This window comes from Miscanthus floridulus, chromosome 17 (genome assembly GCF_019320115.1).
Source record: "Miscanthus floridulus cultivar M001 chromosome 17, ASM1932011v1, whole genome shotgun sequence".
NCBI classification, from domain to species: domain Eukaryota; kingdom Viridiplantae; phylum Streptophyta; class Magnoliopsida; order Poales; family Poaceae; genus Miscanthus; species Miscanthus floridulus.
The window spans coordinates 17,264,268-17,281,262 of NC_089596.1; the positions used below are offsets into that span (position 1 = coordinate 17,264,268).

The window sequence follows — 16,995 nt, forward strand, 5'->3', positions numbered from 1 at the left end:
ATAAACAACTAGAGGAAAGAGCTAAAAGATTGACCAAGGGTGGGGTCGATCACCATGAGATAGTGTCTTGATAGCAAGCAGTATCATATTATAATAATGTAATCCTGTGGATTCTATGGGGCTAGAGATGAGGGCTAGCTAAATCGACCATCCATTGGATGACTTGATCAAATATGGGAAAGGTTGAAGGCATGAGTTACCTCCTACGGATGAACAGGTTTATAGCGGTGGCATTGTTTTTGTGCAGGAAAAATTGTACACTTTTTGCAAGATGATATTGATGAATTCAAATTGCCACGCTCTCAGTTATGAGCACGCTCATTATTGTTGACCTTAATATAGAGTTATCGAGAATGAAATGAACTAATATGGAAGATTGAACTCACCAGTACATGTTCATGATTATGCTTAGCATTTGCAATGCTCAGAATAGGTATTCACCTCATTTCAAATAAATGTATTTAGGCAAATCAACACATTTACCTTATTAAAACCAAATGCATATTGATACCTAACACTTTCTTTCGTAAGAGATAGTCCCATTTAGTGACCTTTAGTAGCGGCCAGTACTCTAGTCAAATCGACTTTGTCCTTACAAGAAGGAGGGATAAACGAACATGGTTGGACAATAAGGTGATACCTGGAGAATGTGTGGTCGCTCAACACAAGTTGGTGGTGGCTGACTTACATTTTCTAGTGCAAGCTCATGGTAACAAATAAGCTAGGGTTGCTAGAACAAAGTGGTGGAAATTAGAAGGGGATGCAACAAAGGTATTTAAGGAAAAGGTCATTGAAGAGGACCCTTGGAAGGATAAAGGCGATGCAAACAGCATGTGGGAGAAGATGGCAACATGCATTCGGAAGGTTGCTTCAGAGTTGCTTGCAGTGACCAAAGGGAGCGGATGTGACTCGAAAGACACTTGGTGGTGGAATAAAGATGTGCAAAAGGCTATTAAGAAAAAGAAGGAGTGCTATAAGCGCTTGTATCATGATAGGTGTGCAGACAACATAGAGAAGTACAAGGTGGCAAAGAAGACTGCAAAACGAGCGGTGAGTGAGGCAAAGGAGCGGGCCTATGAGGACCTTTACCAATGTTTGAGTACGAAGGAAGGAGAGAAGGACATTTATAGGATGACTAGGGCTCGCGATAGGACGACAAGGGACTTCAACCAAGTCAAGTGCATAAAGGATGAGAGGGAGCAGCTCTTGGTAAAGGAGGATGAGATCAGACATAGATGACAAGAGTATTTTGATAAATTGTTCAATGGTGAGAATGAGAACACCACCGTTCAGCTAGACGACTCGTTTGATGACACTAATAGGCGCTTTGTGCAAAGAATTCAAGAATCGAAGGTCAGAGAAGCCTTGAAAATGATGAAAGGAGGCAAAGCGATGGGCCCTGATGGTATCCCAATAAAGGGGATGGAGATGTCTTGGGGATATAGTTATAGTATGGCTAACCAAGATGTTCAACAATATCTTTCGATCGAATAAGATGCCTAAGGAGTGGAGAAGAAGCATATTGGTACCAATCTACAAGAACAAGGGAGATATCCAAAGTTGTACTAATTATCGGAGAATTAAGTTGATGAGCCACACTATGAAGTTATGGGAGAGAGTCATTGAGCAGCGCCTGCGAGAAATGACGCAGATATCAACAAATTAATTTGGTTTCATGCCCGGAAGATCAACCACAGAAGCAATCTTCTTAATAAGACAAGTTATGGAGCGGTTTAGAGAGCAGAAGAAGGACCTCCACATGGTTTTCATTGACTTGGAGAAGGCTTATGACAAGATACCAAGAAATATTATGTGGTGGGGCTTTGGACAAATATAAAGTCCCATCAAAGTACGTGACCCTCATCAAGGACATGTACAACAATGTTGTGACTAGTGTTCGAACAAACAATAGTAACACAAATTACTTCCCGATTAAAATTAGACTTCACCAAGGGTCAGCCTTAAGCCCGTATCTCTTTACCTTGGTAATGGATGAGGTTACCAGGAACATACAAGGGGATATCTCTTGGTGTATGTTGTTCGCTGATGATGTAGTGTTAGTGGACGAAAGCCAGGCGGGAGTAAATAGGAAACTAGAGTTTTGGCGGCATATCCTTGAGTCTAAATGTTTTAGATTGAGCAGAACTAAAACCAAATACATGAGATGTGACTTTGGCGGAACTGCATAAGAGGAGGGTGATGTGAGTTTGGAAGGTCAAGTAGTGCCTAAGAAGGATACCTTTTAGTATCTAGGATCAATGCTACAGAGAAATAGAGATATTGATGCGGATGTTAGCCATAGAATCAAAACAGGGTAGATCAAGTGGCGACAAGCTTCTAACATCCTCTGTGACAAGAGGGTACCACAAAAGCTAAAAGGCAAGTTTTATAGAACGGCGATTAGACCAGCTATGATGTATGGAGCAGAATGTTGGCCTACAAAGATTCGACATGTTCAATAACTAAGTGTTGCAGAAATACGTATGTTGCGATGGATTTGTGGTCACACAAGAATGGACCGAGTTCTGAACGATGAAATACGTGATCGCCTAGAGGTAGCACCAATTGAAGAAAAGCTGGTCCAACATCGATTGAGGTGGTTTGGCCATGTCCAAAGGAGACCTCCAGAGGCACCAGTGCATTGTGAAGTCCTAAGCCAAGCTAATAATATGATAGGTAGAGGAAGACCGAAATTGACATGGGGGAGACAATAAAAAGAGATTTAAAAGCTTGGGATATACCTAGATATCTATGTTTGAATAGGAGTGCTTGGAAAACAGCTATTGAAGTGCTTGAACCGTGACTTAGGGCTCTTGGTGGGGTTTTCAACTCTAGCCTACCCCAATTTATTTGGACTAAAATGCTATGTTGTTGTTGTTGTTTATACTATTTTAGATTTAATTCCTATGAAATGTAGCTATATTTTTTTAGGGGAATGAAATATAGCTATGTGCCTATGTGATACTAAGAGATGAGGCTCCTCTGACTTTGGGTCCAGGCCCACCTACCAGTGACACGGGCTGCTGTAGGAGCCCAATTAGAGGATCTGCTTCCGATAATCTGGTACTCAGGGTGCATCGCAAAAGCGAAAACGTCCTCCCGCACCACGCCTCTCCCTCCCTCCATGTCACTGACGCGCGGGTCCCGCCCCCCAATCGTCGCCCCGGACCGAATCCCCACCGCCCACCATGGATGCCGATTCGATCTTGAATCAAGGGGGATTCAAATCACCCGCTACTCCCCCTCCCCTCCGGTTTCTACCCTTAATCGCACGCGGAGGTGGGAATCATTTGTCGTCTCCCGTGGGCCGTGGCCATCGGCGACAGCTGCAGAGATGTGAGACCACAAATACCGGATCAAACCCGCGGCCGGCGGCGGTCGGCGGCGAGCAGATGTTTCTTATGCAATAATGTCTCGCCGCCAGCTAGACCCACTTACCCACACGGATATCCAGTTACTTTGGAGCAAAATGAACTGAGGTTTCGGCAGTAGTGCTTGCTTTTGTCATCTTTGTAAATCTCAGTACAAGTACAAGATAACTAGGAGCATCGAGCATTGGAGCAGCTCTTTAGCCCTGTGGCAGCAACAAGGTGTGGTTTTTCTTGCACATCCGCCGTTTATTGCTGGATGTAACAGCCTCTTTTATATATTGCTTGATCTGGCAAACAGCACGACCTCCCTTGTTTACTCAAAATCCACAGTTTCTGTAGGACAACACTAATACTGTAACACCTTCAAAAACAGCAAGACATAATAACCGCACAAGAGTGATCTCGATCTGATCCATGCCATGAGTTGTACCACTGTGATCAAAGGGCCAATTATTTCTTCAAGACAGTGAATGGGACATCTTTCAGATTGCCTGTGCAGATTTGCCCCAGTGCCACCCTCAGGCTGCTTTACTTTATCCTTTGACTAACAGCACCACACCTCCATGCTGGAGTTTCCTCAAATGCTAGCCTAATGACTTGAATGCACCTGCCAAGCACCACCAGCACCTTGCCTTATATCATCAAAATATAAAAGGGTCACTTAATACACACTAGAACCCCAAAAGGTATAGATAGTCCATGTTCCAATAGATTCTCACATGATACATTGAACTCCTTTTACCTATTGTGCTGTAACAAACCATGTCGGGAATCTGGAGAAAGGTTCTAACTAGACATCCTCCATCACAGGCATGTAATAATATACACTTCCACATAATAGTTTCTTCGCAACGTGTTATAAATGTAAACAGAGTGTTGGATAGTACAGTTGATTAAATTACAAAATACAGTAGTAGTATGCTCAGAAGTTAGGAGCTCAGAAACGTGCAGATTACAGCAATGACTTGATATTCAGAACTAGCAGCTCCTAACTCCTAAAACATTCCGCACCTGACTGTAGATGATTAACAGAAACTACTAGCTATTCAGTTCCTCTTCAGAGCTACCAGATTGAAGAACAAGTCCATGACAAGTCAGTCAAGAACTCTGCACTGAGATCCCACTGCTGCCAGTGAGTTTCCACTATACTTCAGTCTGGCAAATCCTCTCCACCAGGCACTTATCCTTTAGTGATTGAATAGCGAAAAGGAGTAGAAATCAGCAACTTCGAGTACAGTTCTACAAACTCTGGGTATTCAGGTATCCTGACAGAGAATATAAATCTGTACAGAACTACATTTCTGAATTTGTCAGAATAATGTAGCACTTAGCATAAGTAGTCGATACTGATAACATGTTAAGAAATGGTTTGAAATGGTTTGCTGGCGCACTGCAGAAATTCTACCAGTGGCCACCACGACCATCGACGGTAGCAGGTAATTTGTTTGCTGCATATGGCTTTGGCTGCCCAGCTTGGTTCACATCCATCCTTTCAGCATCACCTGTCTCACTCTTGCAGGTCTGACTTCTTCTGGGGTATGAGCTTCCAGAAGGGATATTGTTTGGGGCAACTGCTGGGTGCCTAGCAATTCTTCGTTGCTCATATTGCTCAGCAGCAGATGCTGGATATGGGTTGTACTGCATCACTGAACCAACCGCTTTACCAGGCCTTGCAACATCACCTGTCAGATGAAGTGATGCATAAAATAAGTCTAGGATTAGCAGTTAAAGTTATGCAGAACTAATAATGATGATCCAAAGATCTATTGTATATGCTAGATATCAGTTCTCCAAAATAACAGAACATTAACCAATAAAAACAGATAAGTAATCCAAAAACTTGCTGCTTGGCTGAAACTCAAATTCACATCAGTTTATACAGCTAAGTACAATGACCTCTTAGGGGTTGCAGATGTTTACCTTGAGGAACATGGGGTGGAAATTTACTTGCAACATAAGCAGAATGTTGATGTGTCTTCTGTGTATTTTCTCTGATTATACACTTGGAAAGATCCTCGGTGATGTTAGCTGTGGTTTGTGATCGGTTGTCTGAATAGACAACAGATGGCCTGTCATAATATACACAAGTAGATAATCAGGAACCAGACAATCGTGCCTAACATTGTTATCACTTAATTCAAGGCAGAGAGGAGTGATATCTCACCGTGGCAATGAATTATGTTGCCTCTCAGGTGGAGTTCCTGTAGATCCCTTGGCATAATGTTCTTCAAGGTATGCAAACTGCTTTTTAAAATGATCTACTGCACTGAAAAAGATACAGCAACTCATTTCAGTTCTACGAAAATGAGTCTCAAATTTATTTAGTGCCTGACTGGCTACACTAATCAGCATTAATCTTGTTCCACAAAATAAGTAATCACTACTCTACCAATCAAGAAAAAATATATATCTCATGCCTTATGTACCACTTATTGGCAGTCACATAGCAGTGAAAATGATCATTTCATTCATAAATCTGCACACGTAATAGAGCAAGAATGATGAACATACAAACATACAGAGTAGCCAGGTTACTACTATAGCAGCACAAAATTGTCTCAAGAACTAAATTAGGTACTTTTTAGTCAAATGTTAAAGAATGAAAGTGGCATTGGCTATGTACACACCTTGGGTACATGAAACCACTTGACTCAGTTCCCTCAAGAAACTCCCTTAGCATCTTTGGATGATACTCAAGAATTTCCCTATATATGAGCTCCCTTATGTCTTCCTTTGTAACTCTCCGCCTCTCGAATTCAAATTCAAGCTTTGTGACAGCCTGTGCAGAAGGCTCTCTATCCACATTGGCTATATTCTTGAAATAAGGATCAGCAAGAGCCTGGCAAAGTGTATGAGACATTAGCTGATGATGTCGACACTTCAGGTTAAGTTGAACGCTCTATAATACAGTACTGAAAAAAGAGTGCCAATAAAATCACCTCTTCAGCACTTGGCCTGTCTTTTGGCTCAAAAGCTAGCATTCGCTCCAACAAACTTAGTGCAAGTGGATCTGCATTTGGGAACTTTTGCATAAATGGTATAGGCTTTTTCCGCCTCATACTGCTCAAGTAGCGCCTGGCCTTTTCATTACGAATCTACAGGGCAATTATATAGAAGCATTAGACTAATTTTGTTGCAGTAATAAACATATTGATGCTAAACTGTACCTACCCTCGATATTGCTTCTGGAGAAGGTGTTCCCAGGAGATCTGTAATTATATCAAGTTGATGCACCACATTTTTCCCCGGGAAAAGAGGTTTTCCAGTTAACAATTCTGCAAATATACAACCAATACTCCATATATCTATCGCCGGTGTATACTGCAAAAAAGCAAAAACACACAATGTTCAACAGTGCTCCAGATATTTCACAAATTATACAGGGCCATGGAACAAGTGAGAGAGAAATATGCAACAGTCCTTCCTATGAACAAAGAACATGCTATAGTGACAGATCTAAAACGACATGATATTACATCAAGCAATTAAAGCAGACACTTATGAAAGCCATGTTTGTGAGATGCTCTGCATATAAACTCAGCATAAGCTATAAGAGTGCACTCAATAACTATGGACTCTGCAGGAACTTGTCTTCAGTTATCGGTCTAGTGCCCATTGACCCCAAAGTATAACTAAATCTTTGGATGTCAATATATAATGATAAAAACAAAGGTTAAGATGTTTGATTTCCTGGTCAGAATAGCAGCATTCTTGTAAAGTACAAAATACTAACTACATTAAATTAGAATATTGCAGCAATAAAGACGAAAAGAGATCATGACTATTATTGCCAGTGTCATGATTGATATCAAATCGAACATATGTTTAGAAGACCACTAACCTTGGAGAAGAAAGATCCGCACAGCTCCGGTGCTCGGTACCACCTAGTTGCAACATAATCCTAAAAAGAGAGTAAGAAATTAGGCACCACTAGAAAGCTAGACTAGCTACAAGAACTGATCAGCATAGTGGTCGAAAAGATGGCATACCGTCCAAAAGATGGCAGTTGGAGTATCATTGAAAGCTACTCTTGCTAGGCCAAAGTCGCATATTTTGAGCTTACAATCAGCATTTGCCAGAATATTTTTTGGTTTGAGATCTCGATGAAATACATTTGCTGCAATAAGCTATTGAAAGATGCATCAGTCATATCAGGCATGTTAGTGCCACTAAAAGGACTCAGTAGAAATAAAACAGATGAGGAGCCCCTAATGATGACCAACTATGAATCTTTAATGAGTATTACAATTTCGCCTGTGTATTATTGCTCACCCCTTACTTCCATATTTGTATTTTCAACATATAACAGACATTGCTATTATCTTGCTCAAATAGACTTGGTCCATTTCTAGTTATTTCATACAAAATAATTTGAGATGTGACTGTCTATACAGCCATAGATCACATATATGACAGTCATTCATATTATCACTGAAAAGAGTGTTATCATATTTATTACGTATTTTATATAAAAAAAATCTTACCACAAAAGAAAAGGAGTTGTAAGAAATATTCTTGATCATAAACATGTTATATATGACCATCGTAAAAAGCAAAACTATTCCTTGACACATACAGCCAATTCACAAAAATAGTATGGCTATCAAGAGCAATGAATCTTATATAATATATCTAGGGCCTAGGCAATATACATATATAATTTAGTATCTCACAAAGACAAGCAAAATAATGTATGTCTGAATTGAGAATATAGCTAGGCTGACATAGTTAAGCAGCAACTCTTAGTTTCATACAACCTATAGTGAACCTTGATTTGCACCAAAACAAGTGCAAAATACCATTACATTTGGTTAAGATTTCAGAAACTAAGCAATAAAGAACTTTGGATGGGATATATTTGACTACCACAAAGAAAGGTCTTCCTTGAAGAAAGTAAACAGTAGACACCAAAATGAACAGTTTTGATGTATCTGAAAACAACCTACAATCTCATATGGTCCCCTTGTCTCTCGAGAGTATAGTTTCTGAAGACATTGTTAATTTTCAACTCCCCCCCCCCCCCCCCCAAAAAAAAAAATGTTAACAGTGGCTTAACGGCTACTACCACATACAGTAGTTTGGATTGCTGTCAAGTTTACATTTATACCACTCCAATGGTCATGCACAGTGGCAAGTTCATCACACTCCTTTTTCCTGTAAATGTAGAATTCCACACCACAGGCTACGGCCTAGTAGAATATACAGAAAGAACACTAATAATTCATGTGAAAGCAAATCAATTACCTGTATGTATGTATTTCAATCCTCGAAGCAACTGATACAAGAAAAATTGATAATGCTCCGGGGTCAAGTCATCGTTAGCCTTTATAACTTGGTGCAAATCAGACTCCATGAGTTCAAAAACAACATATATATCCCTGAACTCCCTCCTCGACGGAGGAAGCAGGATATGCTTTATCTCCACAATATCCGGGTGCCGCAGGAGCCTGAGGAGCTTGATCTCCCGGAGTATCCGTGTCGCATCAGACACATGCTCGAAGATGTCGTTTATCTTCTTTATAGCCACCTTTTCACCAGTATGCGTGTCCATGGCAGAGCAAACCACGCCGTAGCTGCCTTTGCCTATGACCTCCTCTATCTTGTACCTGCTTCCCTCACCATACTCCGTGAAAAAATCCATCTCTGAAGGTGCCTGCATCGCCAGAAACAGTAAATTACTCAGGCTGGACAATGCATGGCTACTGGCTGAGGCTAAAAATCACAACTTCGAGGGGGGCAAACAATATCCACAGATCAAGAAAATGGCCACATCAGACACCAGACCTCATGGAGATTTGTAAATTGCAAGACCGTTGTGACCAATAAAGCAACGGAAAATCACAGCAAGGACAAAGCTGGCAACAAAAAACCAAATATTACACGAGACTAAAAGTCAACAGAGAGTCCTAAGCGCCCAGATTTGGAGCCGAGAAAGCAAGGAGGACCACCACCACGAGATGAGACAGAAGAAGAGACCGACCTTCTTCTTCTGGTCGTGCTGCATCCTCCCAGCAATCTTCAGGAACCACCACCCAAGCGAGGATCTTTGAGCAAAGGGGGCACGAAAGGTCGGATCTTGCGAGCCAGATCCAGCAGGAAGAGGGGGAACGAGGACGAGGAAGACGGGCGGGAGCTCACTACTGCTCAGTGCCTGCCCACACGCGCGCACAAGAAAGGCGAGGTGATGAGCGCGGCGACAGCGCAGATCTCCGTGTCCCGGAGCTCTCGAGCTGAAAGGAGCCGGCAAGGGGGAAGGGGCGGATCACCCAACCAACGAGCACAGCTGTGATCTAAGCAGAGCTCGAGGACACCCACATGGAGTGGGGGGGGATGAGAGAGAGAGAGAGAGAGAGTGTGGTAGCTGAGGCGTCAAGTGAGGGAGACCACCACCAGGCAGCAGCACCAGTGGCCCCTGGCTTCCCAAGTTATATCATCAGCGCCTCTCAGCTGCCACGAGCTGTTTTTTCCTGCACACACAGCCTCGCTTCTTTTTCTCCACACTTTCTCGCCCGGCTGGTGTGCTCCTGTCCTCATGACTCGTGAGGGCAGCAGGGCCGGGCGGGGGCGCGGCGACCGCCACCGATGGGCGATGATGGCAAAAGGATTGGGCCCACCTGGTAGTGTCGCCGTCGCGCACAGTCGGAGCACAGGTTGCGCCGATTTTAGGATGCGTCTCTAAACGAGGAAACTAATTGTGGACGGTGCGGACGGCGATCTCTCGTCCCCTCCCTCGTCAAAGCTGGAACACGCTTTGTGCTACGCCGCTAGCTGTGAGTGAGCGAGCGCTTGGACTAAGTTAATAAGGGCAGGTTCGGCGGGTATTAAAGCCGGTTGATAAGTCGGTTAAAGTTATTTTTGTTATGAGAAAAAAAAATACTATAGATTCTAGCTGATAAGTCGGTTAATAAGTTCAAATGAACCAGCCCTAACTCACTTGTCGATTAATGAACCTCGCTGTGTTGGAAGAATTGGGGGTATTCTGGTTTGGTTTGTTAGCTATTCTCAATGTAGTACTGGATAACCTACTTCAAAATCGAAGGCTGACGTATAGAATGAAACACTCTCTCCGGTGTCTAAAAGAAAAAAAAAATTGTAAAAATAACACTCGAAAGATTGACTTCTTGATTATAATGACACTCGGGTGAATAATAAGTGGGTCCATCTGTGTCTATGAATGTGAGTCCAGTGTCAAATCTGCAAACGACCGATGTTTCGAGTCCCATTTTTGCAAATTAAGACTGCATGTTCATTAATTGTTGCATGTGTTATTGTCAAATATATCACGAAACACTAGTATACCATTCAGTTATCTATTAGCTTCGCATGCACATGGGTTATCCTCTACAAACACACTTCGTAGGGTCTAGTTGCAGCGGCTTTGAAAAAATTGGCGCAAACGGTTAGGGTGTTTCTCTCCCAGGCATATGGATGGTTGTCTAGTCTCAAGATTAATAGTCATTAGGGGTGTTACACTCTTCTATTTTGTGTGTTAGGCTATGTGCTTTTATAGAGATCGGAAGTGTGTTCATGATTATTGCATCAACTCCAAGTATCAATTATGAATCAATCAAATCCTTTGTTTATAAAAAATACCCCTAGGTGTGGTAACATATAAACTTGAGGAAAATACACACGTGGTCCTTCAACTTGGCAAGAGGTGTCATCTAGGTCCATCTACTTTCAAAATATCAATTTTGGGTCCATAAACTTGACTTGGATGTCATCCAAGTCCAAATGAGCTCGGATGAAGACAAACTTTATATCAAAATTATAGCCCTCAATAGGATCTACAATTTTGGAGTTGAAAAGTTTTTGAATTAAAACTGTTTAGGGTCCCAAAATACTATGGTAAATTTACAGATTTTGAAATTTAAAATTTAACATTATCAAAAAATGTCGGATGTTGACATGGTCCATATGAAAGTTATATTTATTAATACAATCTACAACTTTGTAGTTTGAAAAGTTTTTTATTTGAAGTCGTTTAGTATCTCAAATATGTGTTCTAAGTTTCTTATTTCAAAATCTATAAACTTAGAACATATATTTGGGACACTAAACAATTTCAAATAAAAAACTTTTAGATCGTATTGATAACTATAACTTTCATATAGACCATATCAACATCTGAGATTGTTGGATAATTTTAAATTTTAAATTTTAAAATCTGCGCACTTATAATAATATTTTGGGACCCTAAACAGTTTCAATTCAAAAACTTTTCAACTACAAAGTTGTAGATCATGTCGAGGGCTACAATTGTGATATAAAGTTTGTCTTCGTCCAAACTCGTTTGGACTTGTTTAGACCTAGATGACACTCGAAGCCAAGTTCATGGACACAGAATTAACATTTTAAAAATAGAGGGACCTAGATAACACCCTCGCGAAAGATTGCCCGTGTATTTTCCTCTGTAAACTCTATAGGACGCTGGATACAAAGCTCATGTGGTATCTTCTTTGTGTTTCCCCCACCTTTTTAAAGCCCATTATCGCATCAGCAATTTGTCCTATGTGGCTTACACCAGCTAGGACTAGTTTTATACCATACTAGAATCTGATCTTTCTTATGGCTCGCCGGCAGCGGCATGGACTCGACGCAGCCGAACACACCTTTGCGACCAAGAAGCTGAGACGACTGACCACATCATTGCCTCGTGTTCCTTCTCACGACAAATTTGGTGGAACATCCTGGCAGCTCTCGGCGTCAACACGTCCAATGTCGGGGGGCAAAACGATGCTGACATGGTGGAGATCGTGGAGCACCAAATGGAATGCTCGGCAAAGGAAGGGAGCTGATTCACTCTTCGCTCTTGTGGCCTGGGAGCTCTAGAAAGAGCACAACGCACGGTGCTTCCGGCGCAACCACTACAGTCGATACTCACGGAGCTCTATAAAGTGAGACGGATCGGTGGATTGAAGCCGGGAACTCAAGATACGCAAGTAATCTCCCTTATATCACTACCGGCTAGGGTGGGCAGCGCCCATTGTAAATGTTCAACCCGTCCTAGTGTGGCCCTGTAGCGGCACTTCGTTGTAAAATATTTTCCTTCTTAGTACAAAGATATACAAGCCTTTTGCGTATTCAAGAAAAAACTACGAGAAGTTTATGTTTTTGAAGTCTTCACACTTGGAGCAAACTCCCAAGACTTGAATTGTCTGTTTACCGCGAAGAATGAATTTCCATTTTCTTACATGGGAATGAAGATGTGGTTGACGGTGCCTACTAATAAAACATGCGGCTTCTAAAAGTCATCAAGTTGAACTAATGCTATGTCTTGAGGCAAAAACATGACTACTGGAAAAAAATGGAAATTTCCGGCTACGTCGTGATTTATACAAAGGTGAAGACTGAAGCTTTGTCATTTAATAAACAAAAAAAACAGCCGGTCGGGAGACCAGATCCCATATACATATCCTCCCAAATCCCAAAAGAGAAGAGTGAAAAAACAGCCGTTGTAACTGAACGCTCATATATGTTCATATCTGTTTTTGATGGAAAGATGCTGATACCTAGCTCTATATAACCAGCACCATCGTACCCAAGGTTGCAAAACTCAATCATGCCCACCAAAGGGCATCTGCCTCAATTAACTCTCTCTCTCTCTCTCTCCCACCAAAGGGCATCTGCCTCAATTAACTCTCTCTCTCTCTCTCTCTCTCTCTCTCTCTCTCTCTCTCTCTACACACATGCTGACCAAAGGAATGGGCGAGATTGCAACGTTAACGATTTATGGGTAGAGGAATTGGCTACACGGTTACATGAAAGAGGAAAAAAAAGGGTTATGGGCAGACAAGCTTATCCGGAATTCCGGATGATAACAAGCAATGCCATCCTTCAAATCCACAACTGATGGTGACCATACAACAAGCAATGGACTCTCCATGCATGTTTTTTTGTTTGTTTGAACTTCTCTCCATGCATGTTGACATCACTACATCAGTGCAACAAGCAGCAATGGTCCACACATGCGTACTACCGACAGCTAGCTAGCCTAGCTACTTCCCCGCTATACCAATTGACAAATTTGACGAGCAGATGGGAAATTAACTACAGGATGGAAGCGAGATTACGACAGATGACGTTACGGCTTGATCAAGAAAATAGACCAAGGTCAACACCGTTTTCTTTGTTTATTTTTGTTTATTTCATCTGATTTGACTCACTGCAAAGTAATACACGGTTGTTTAACGGGAGAATTCTGTATTTGGCACTGAAACAAATCACTCTTCTGTATTTGGCACTGGAAATTTTGAACTTTCTTATCTAGCATCAACTTGAAAATTCTTTCTGAATATGGCACTTCAGTCCATTTGATGCAGTAACGGTGTCAAGCGACACCTAAAATGACATATATGCCCTTCTATGTACCAGCAACATGTAGTGCCAGATAGAAAAAGAATAAATTGACATAATGTCAAATAAGGAAAGCACAAATATGACAAATATACTTGATGGACAAGCTTCACAAATCTGACCACATTGTCAGCATATCTACATAGAGAATCACATTACAGTTCACATGTCCAGGTTCATAAATATGCATATATTACCAGGTTCATAAATATAAACACATGAAGGTTCATACATAGGGGGTCTAAATTCACATTACAGTTCATAGAGAATATGCCTTACACATTGCCAAGCACATATTCATAGAGAATCACAAGCTCAACCTTGTCTTGCTTCTTGTGCTATTTGCAGGACTAGCAAGCTTAGCTGTTTTGTTTCTGGTGCCCATTGCAGGGCTGTCAATTTTTTTCAGGTTTGAAGCAAATTGTTTCTTGGTCCTTTTAGCCTTCTCCTTTGTTGGAGAATGAAACTCGATGGAAATTGGCTCGGGTTGATTGGAGCCGTTTCTTAACCTGCACATGTACATTCAAACTAGGATGACATCCTTGCTCTTCGTTGACTACAGAATAATATTCAGAAATACGAGACAAGATTGGCAAATTCATACTACAGAGCAAAGACATCAACTGGCACAGATGTGATAGTCAGTTACTTGGTTAACAGCTGAATCCAGCATGTGTAGCACCAACCCAACTTGGCAGCATAGAGACTACAGTAGATAATTGTAACTGGCATTTGCTACCTCCTCTGATGGCATATATATTAGTAAAACTATTGACTACCTCTTTTACAGCATAGAAAATGTACATTATTATCTCCGTCATTTGATTTTGAAGTGCAATAAAGCAGGATGGTCGTCAATCTACTTAAATCATCTCATGATACAATGCTATTAAAGTTGACAAGATCTCAGTTTCATGTAAAATAACACTCTCCAGTCTCAACTAAACTATCCTTAAGTATTCAGAGATAAAATAACACTCTCTAGTGTGAAGATAGTGAGTTACCTTTTTGATGCTCTAGAGCTGGAGTTACCATGTTTCTCATTTTTCTTGCTTGTAGTCTCCATGCTTTGGCTATGGTGAGAGAAGATTGGTAATTAGGTTCTCTAATTACCAAGGAAACCATGTTTCATTAAATAAAATACTAAAGATATCTTAATACCAGTTTGAACTCTTTGAAGGTCCAGATGTAGAGTCAGGTTTTTTCTCTTCTTCTTACTTATTATCTTCTTAATTGGAGACTTCTTAGTTGTAGTTCCCAAGCTTTGACTATGTTATCAAACAATATAATTAGAAATCAGCACAGGTAAGCAGATTTTGTACATAGAAATCAGCACAAGTGAGCAGATATTATAATTAGAAATCAGCACAAGTGAGCACAAGTAAGCAAATTTTGTACTTAGAATTTACCTAGGTGGAAAAGACATAGATAGCGCTGGTACTTCATCCTCTAAAGGCATAATATAACTTTGAGCAGATTTTGTAGTCTTTGCCTTCTTCTTTCGTGGTCCTCTACATTGGGATACATACTGCCTACTGTCATCGGAGGGTCTTCTTTGTCATATTCCACATGTGGGCCATGATTTGGATCTTTTTGCATCTCATCTTCTGTCATCTCATTCTCTGTCATCTCCTGTTCACTACCAGATTGTGCCTTATCTTCAGTTAATGGAACAGAGGTCTTCTCCTTCCCTTTATCAGAAGGGACAGCTACCACACGGTCTTCCTTTAAGTACATACCCTCCTCATCCACACCAACATGCTCATTGTTTGGTAATGGATTCATGAGATAGGTATCCAACTCTTGTTTTGTGTCGTCCTTATGTTGTGCTTCTCCTTCAAATTGCCATTCAGTGATAAGCTTGTAAGGTTCAGATGGATCATAATAAGCAATGAATATCTCGATGACCTTTTCCTTATGTTTACTGAACATTACCATTAGTTCTTGGTCTGACATTACTTCTAGAAAAGTTTTTAACTCAGCATCATAGTATTGCACATGTGGAACTTCCAAGTACCCTGGAGTATACTGTTGAACAATGGTGTCGGGTTCATCAACTCGGGGTTCCTCGTGGACTGGCTTCCCAACAAAGGCTTGACCCAAGCAGACAACGTGCAACTCGTGGGCCAGCCTAAGTACCTAAACGACAGCCCAGAAGGGCGATCCAATCACCGACCAAAAGGTCTGGCCGAGGAGGAACGACGTCCATTTCTGACTCTGGCCCACCTCTCCGACCAAAGTGCTCGCTTCGGTTTCTAGCCCGCCTCTGAATGGCCTCTCTGACCAGAAGGCCTAGCCAAAGCACTATTTCTGACTCCGACCTACGTCTTTGACTAGGGATGCACCAAACCCCTGCACACTGCTCTTCTCCAACTAGCGCATTTAGAGCCGACTAGGACCAACCGATCAGGGACGCTCGCTCGGTAAGGACCAAGAAATGGACAGAGAAAGTAAGGCAGGGCGCACAAGTCAAACCATAATACCGGGGACCGTACTCTGTACACCTGTAGAAACCGTACTCTGCGACCTCCCTGGCACGACAGAACCCAAGCAGTGTTGTAGGCGCCGACATTTCCCCTACAGTATTGTGGGCGTCATTAACTCCCATACGGTAAGGCTCCCCCCATATGCCTCTGGGCATCGACAATGTTGTGGGTGTCGGTATTTACCGTACCTGGCGAACATGGTGAAACCCCTTACACGCCTCCGAGTATCAATAGTGTGGCAGGCACCGACGTCTGCCATACCCAAAGAAGACAACACAACCTCCCACGTGCATCTGACATACAACAGTATTATGGGCGCCTACCATCATCCTGTATCCGTCGGCGTGGGCAATAAGTCTTAGTAGCATACGTACTCTCTCCCTCTCACTTGTGAGGTCATCCCCTTCATTTATAAAAGGGGATGCGCTCTCTCCCAACAGACAGATTCATTCAGATCAATCAAGTTCACTAGTCCACAACAATAGAACCTCTAGGTTAAAACCACGAGCACACGCTCAAACACTTAGCGCATAGTGGGGCTCTCATCACTCTCGGCTCCTCTAACCAGTGTCCGACTAGACCTCGTGTACCCCCATCTTTCTCCTTCTCATTTGTAACCCCACTACAAACTTTGAGCACCCGGGCTCAGGAATAAAGTCACTAACTGACTCAAACTGGACATAGGGCACATTGTCTGAACCAGTATAAACCCTATGTCATTGAGTGCTAGGCTACCTCTGATCATATTGTACAATAAAACTATAAATATTTACATGTTGGTC

General features: G+C 41.8%; 1 protein-coding gene across 1 annotated transcript; it reads right to left on the reverse strand.

The window, feature by feature from the left end:
- Nucleotides 1-4,199: 4,199 nt before the first annotated feature.
- Nucleotides 4,200-9,778, reverse strand: LOC136518670 (mitogen-activated protein kinase 14). The gene is made up of 10 exons (XM_066512346.1): nt 9,352-9,778; nt 8,616-9,024; nt 7,361-7,488; nt 7,213-7,272; nt 6,543-6,692; nt 6,311-6,466; nt 5,999-6,210; nt 5,536-5,637; nt 5,292-5,440; nt 4,200-5,053 (listed from the first exon to the last, which is right to left on the reverse strand). The coding sequence occupies exons 1-10, from the start codon at nt 9,373-9,375 to the stop codon at nt 4,773-4,775; spliced, it is 1,671 nt and encodes a 556-aa protein (XP_066368443.1). The 5' UTR covers nt 9,376-9,778; the 3' UTR covers nt 4,200-4,772.
- Nucleotides 9,779-16,995: the final 7,217 nt, after the last annotated feature.

Bases quoted from the DNA above. Each gene is read 5' to 3' on its own strand.
- LOC136518670 (XM_066512346.1), bottom strand. From the start codon at position 9,375: ATGCAGCACGACCAGAAGAAGAAG. The intron at 6,693-7,212 runs GTTAGTGGTCTT...GCTTTTTTGCAG, and splicing joins GCGGATCTTTCTTCTCCAAG to TATACACCGGCGATAGATAT. The intron at 6,211-6,310 runs GTGATTTTATTG...ACACTTTGCCAG, and splicing joins ACAGGCCAAGTGCTGAAGAG to GCTCTTGCTGATCCTTATTT.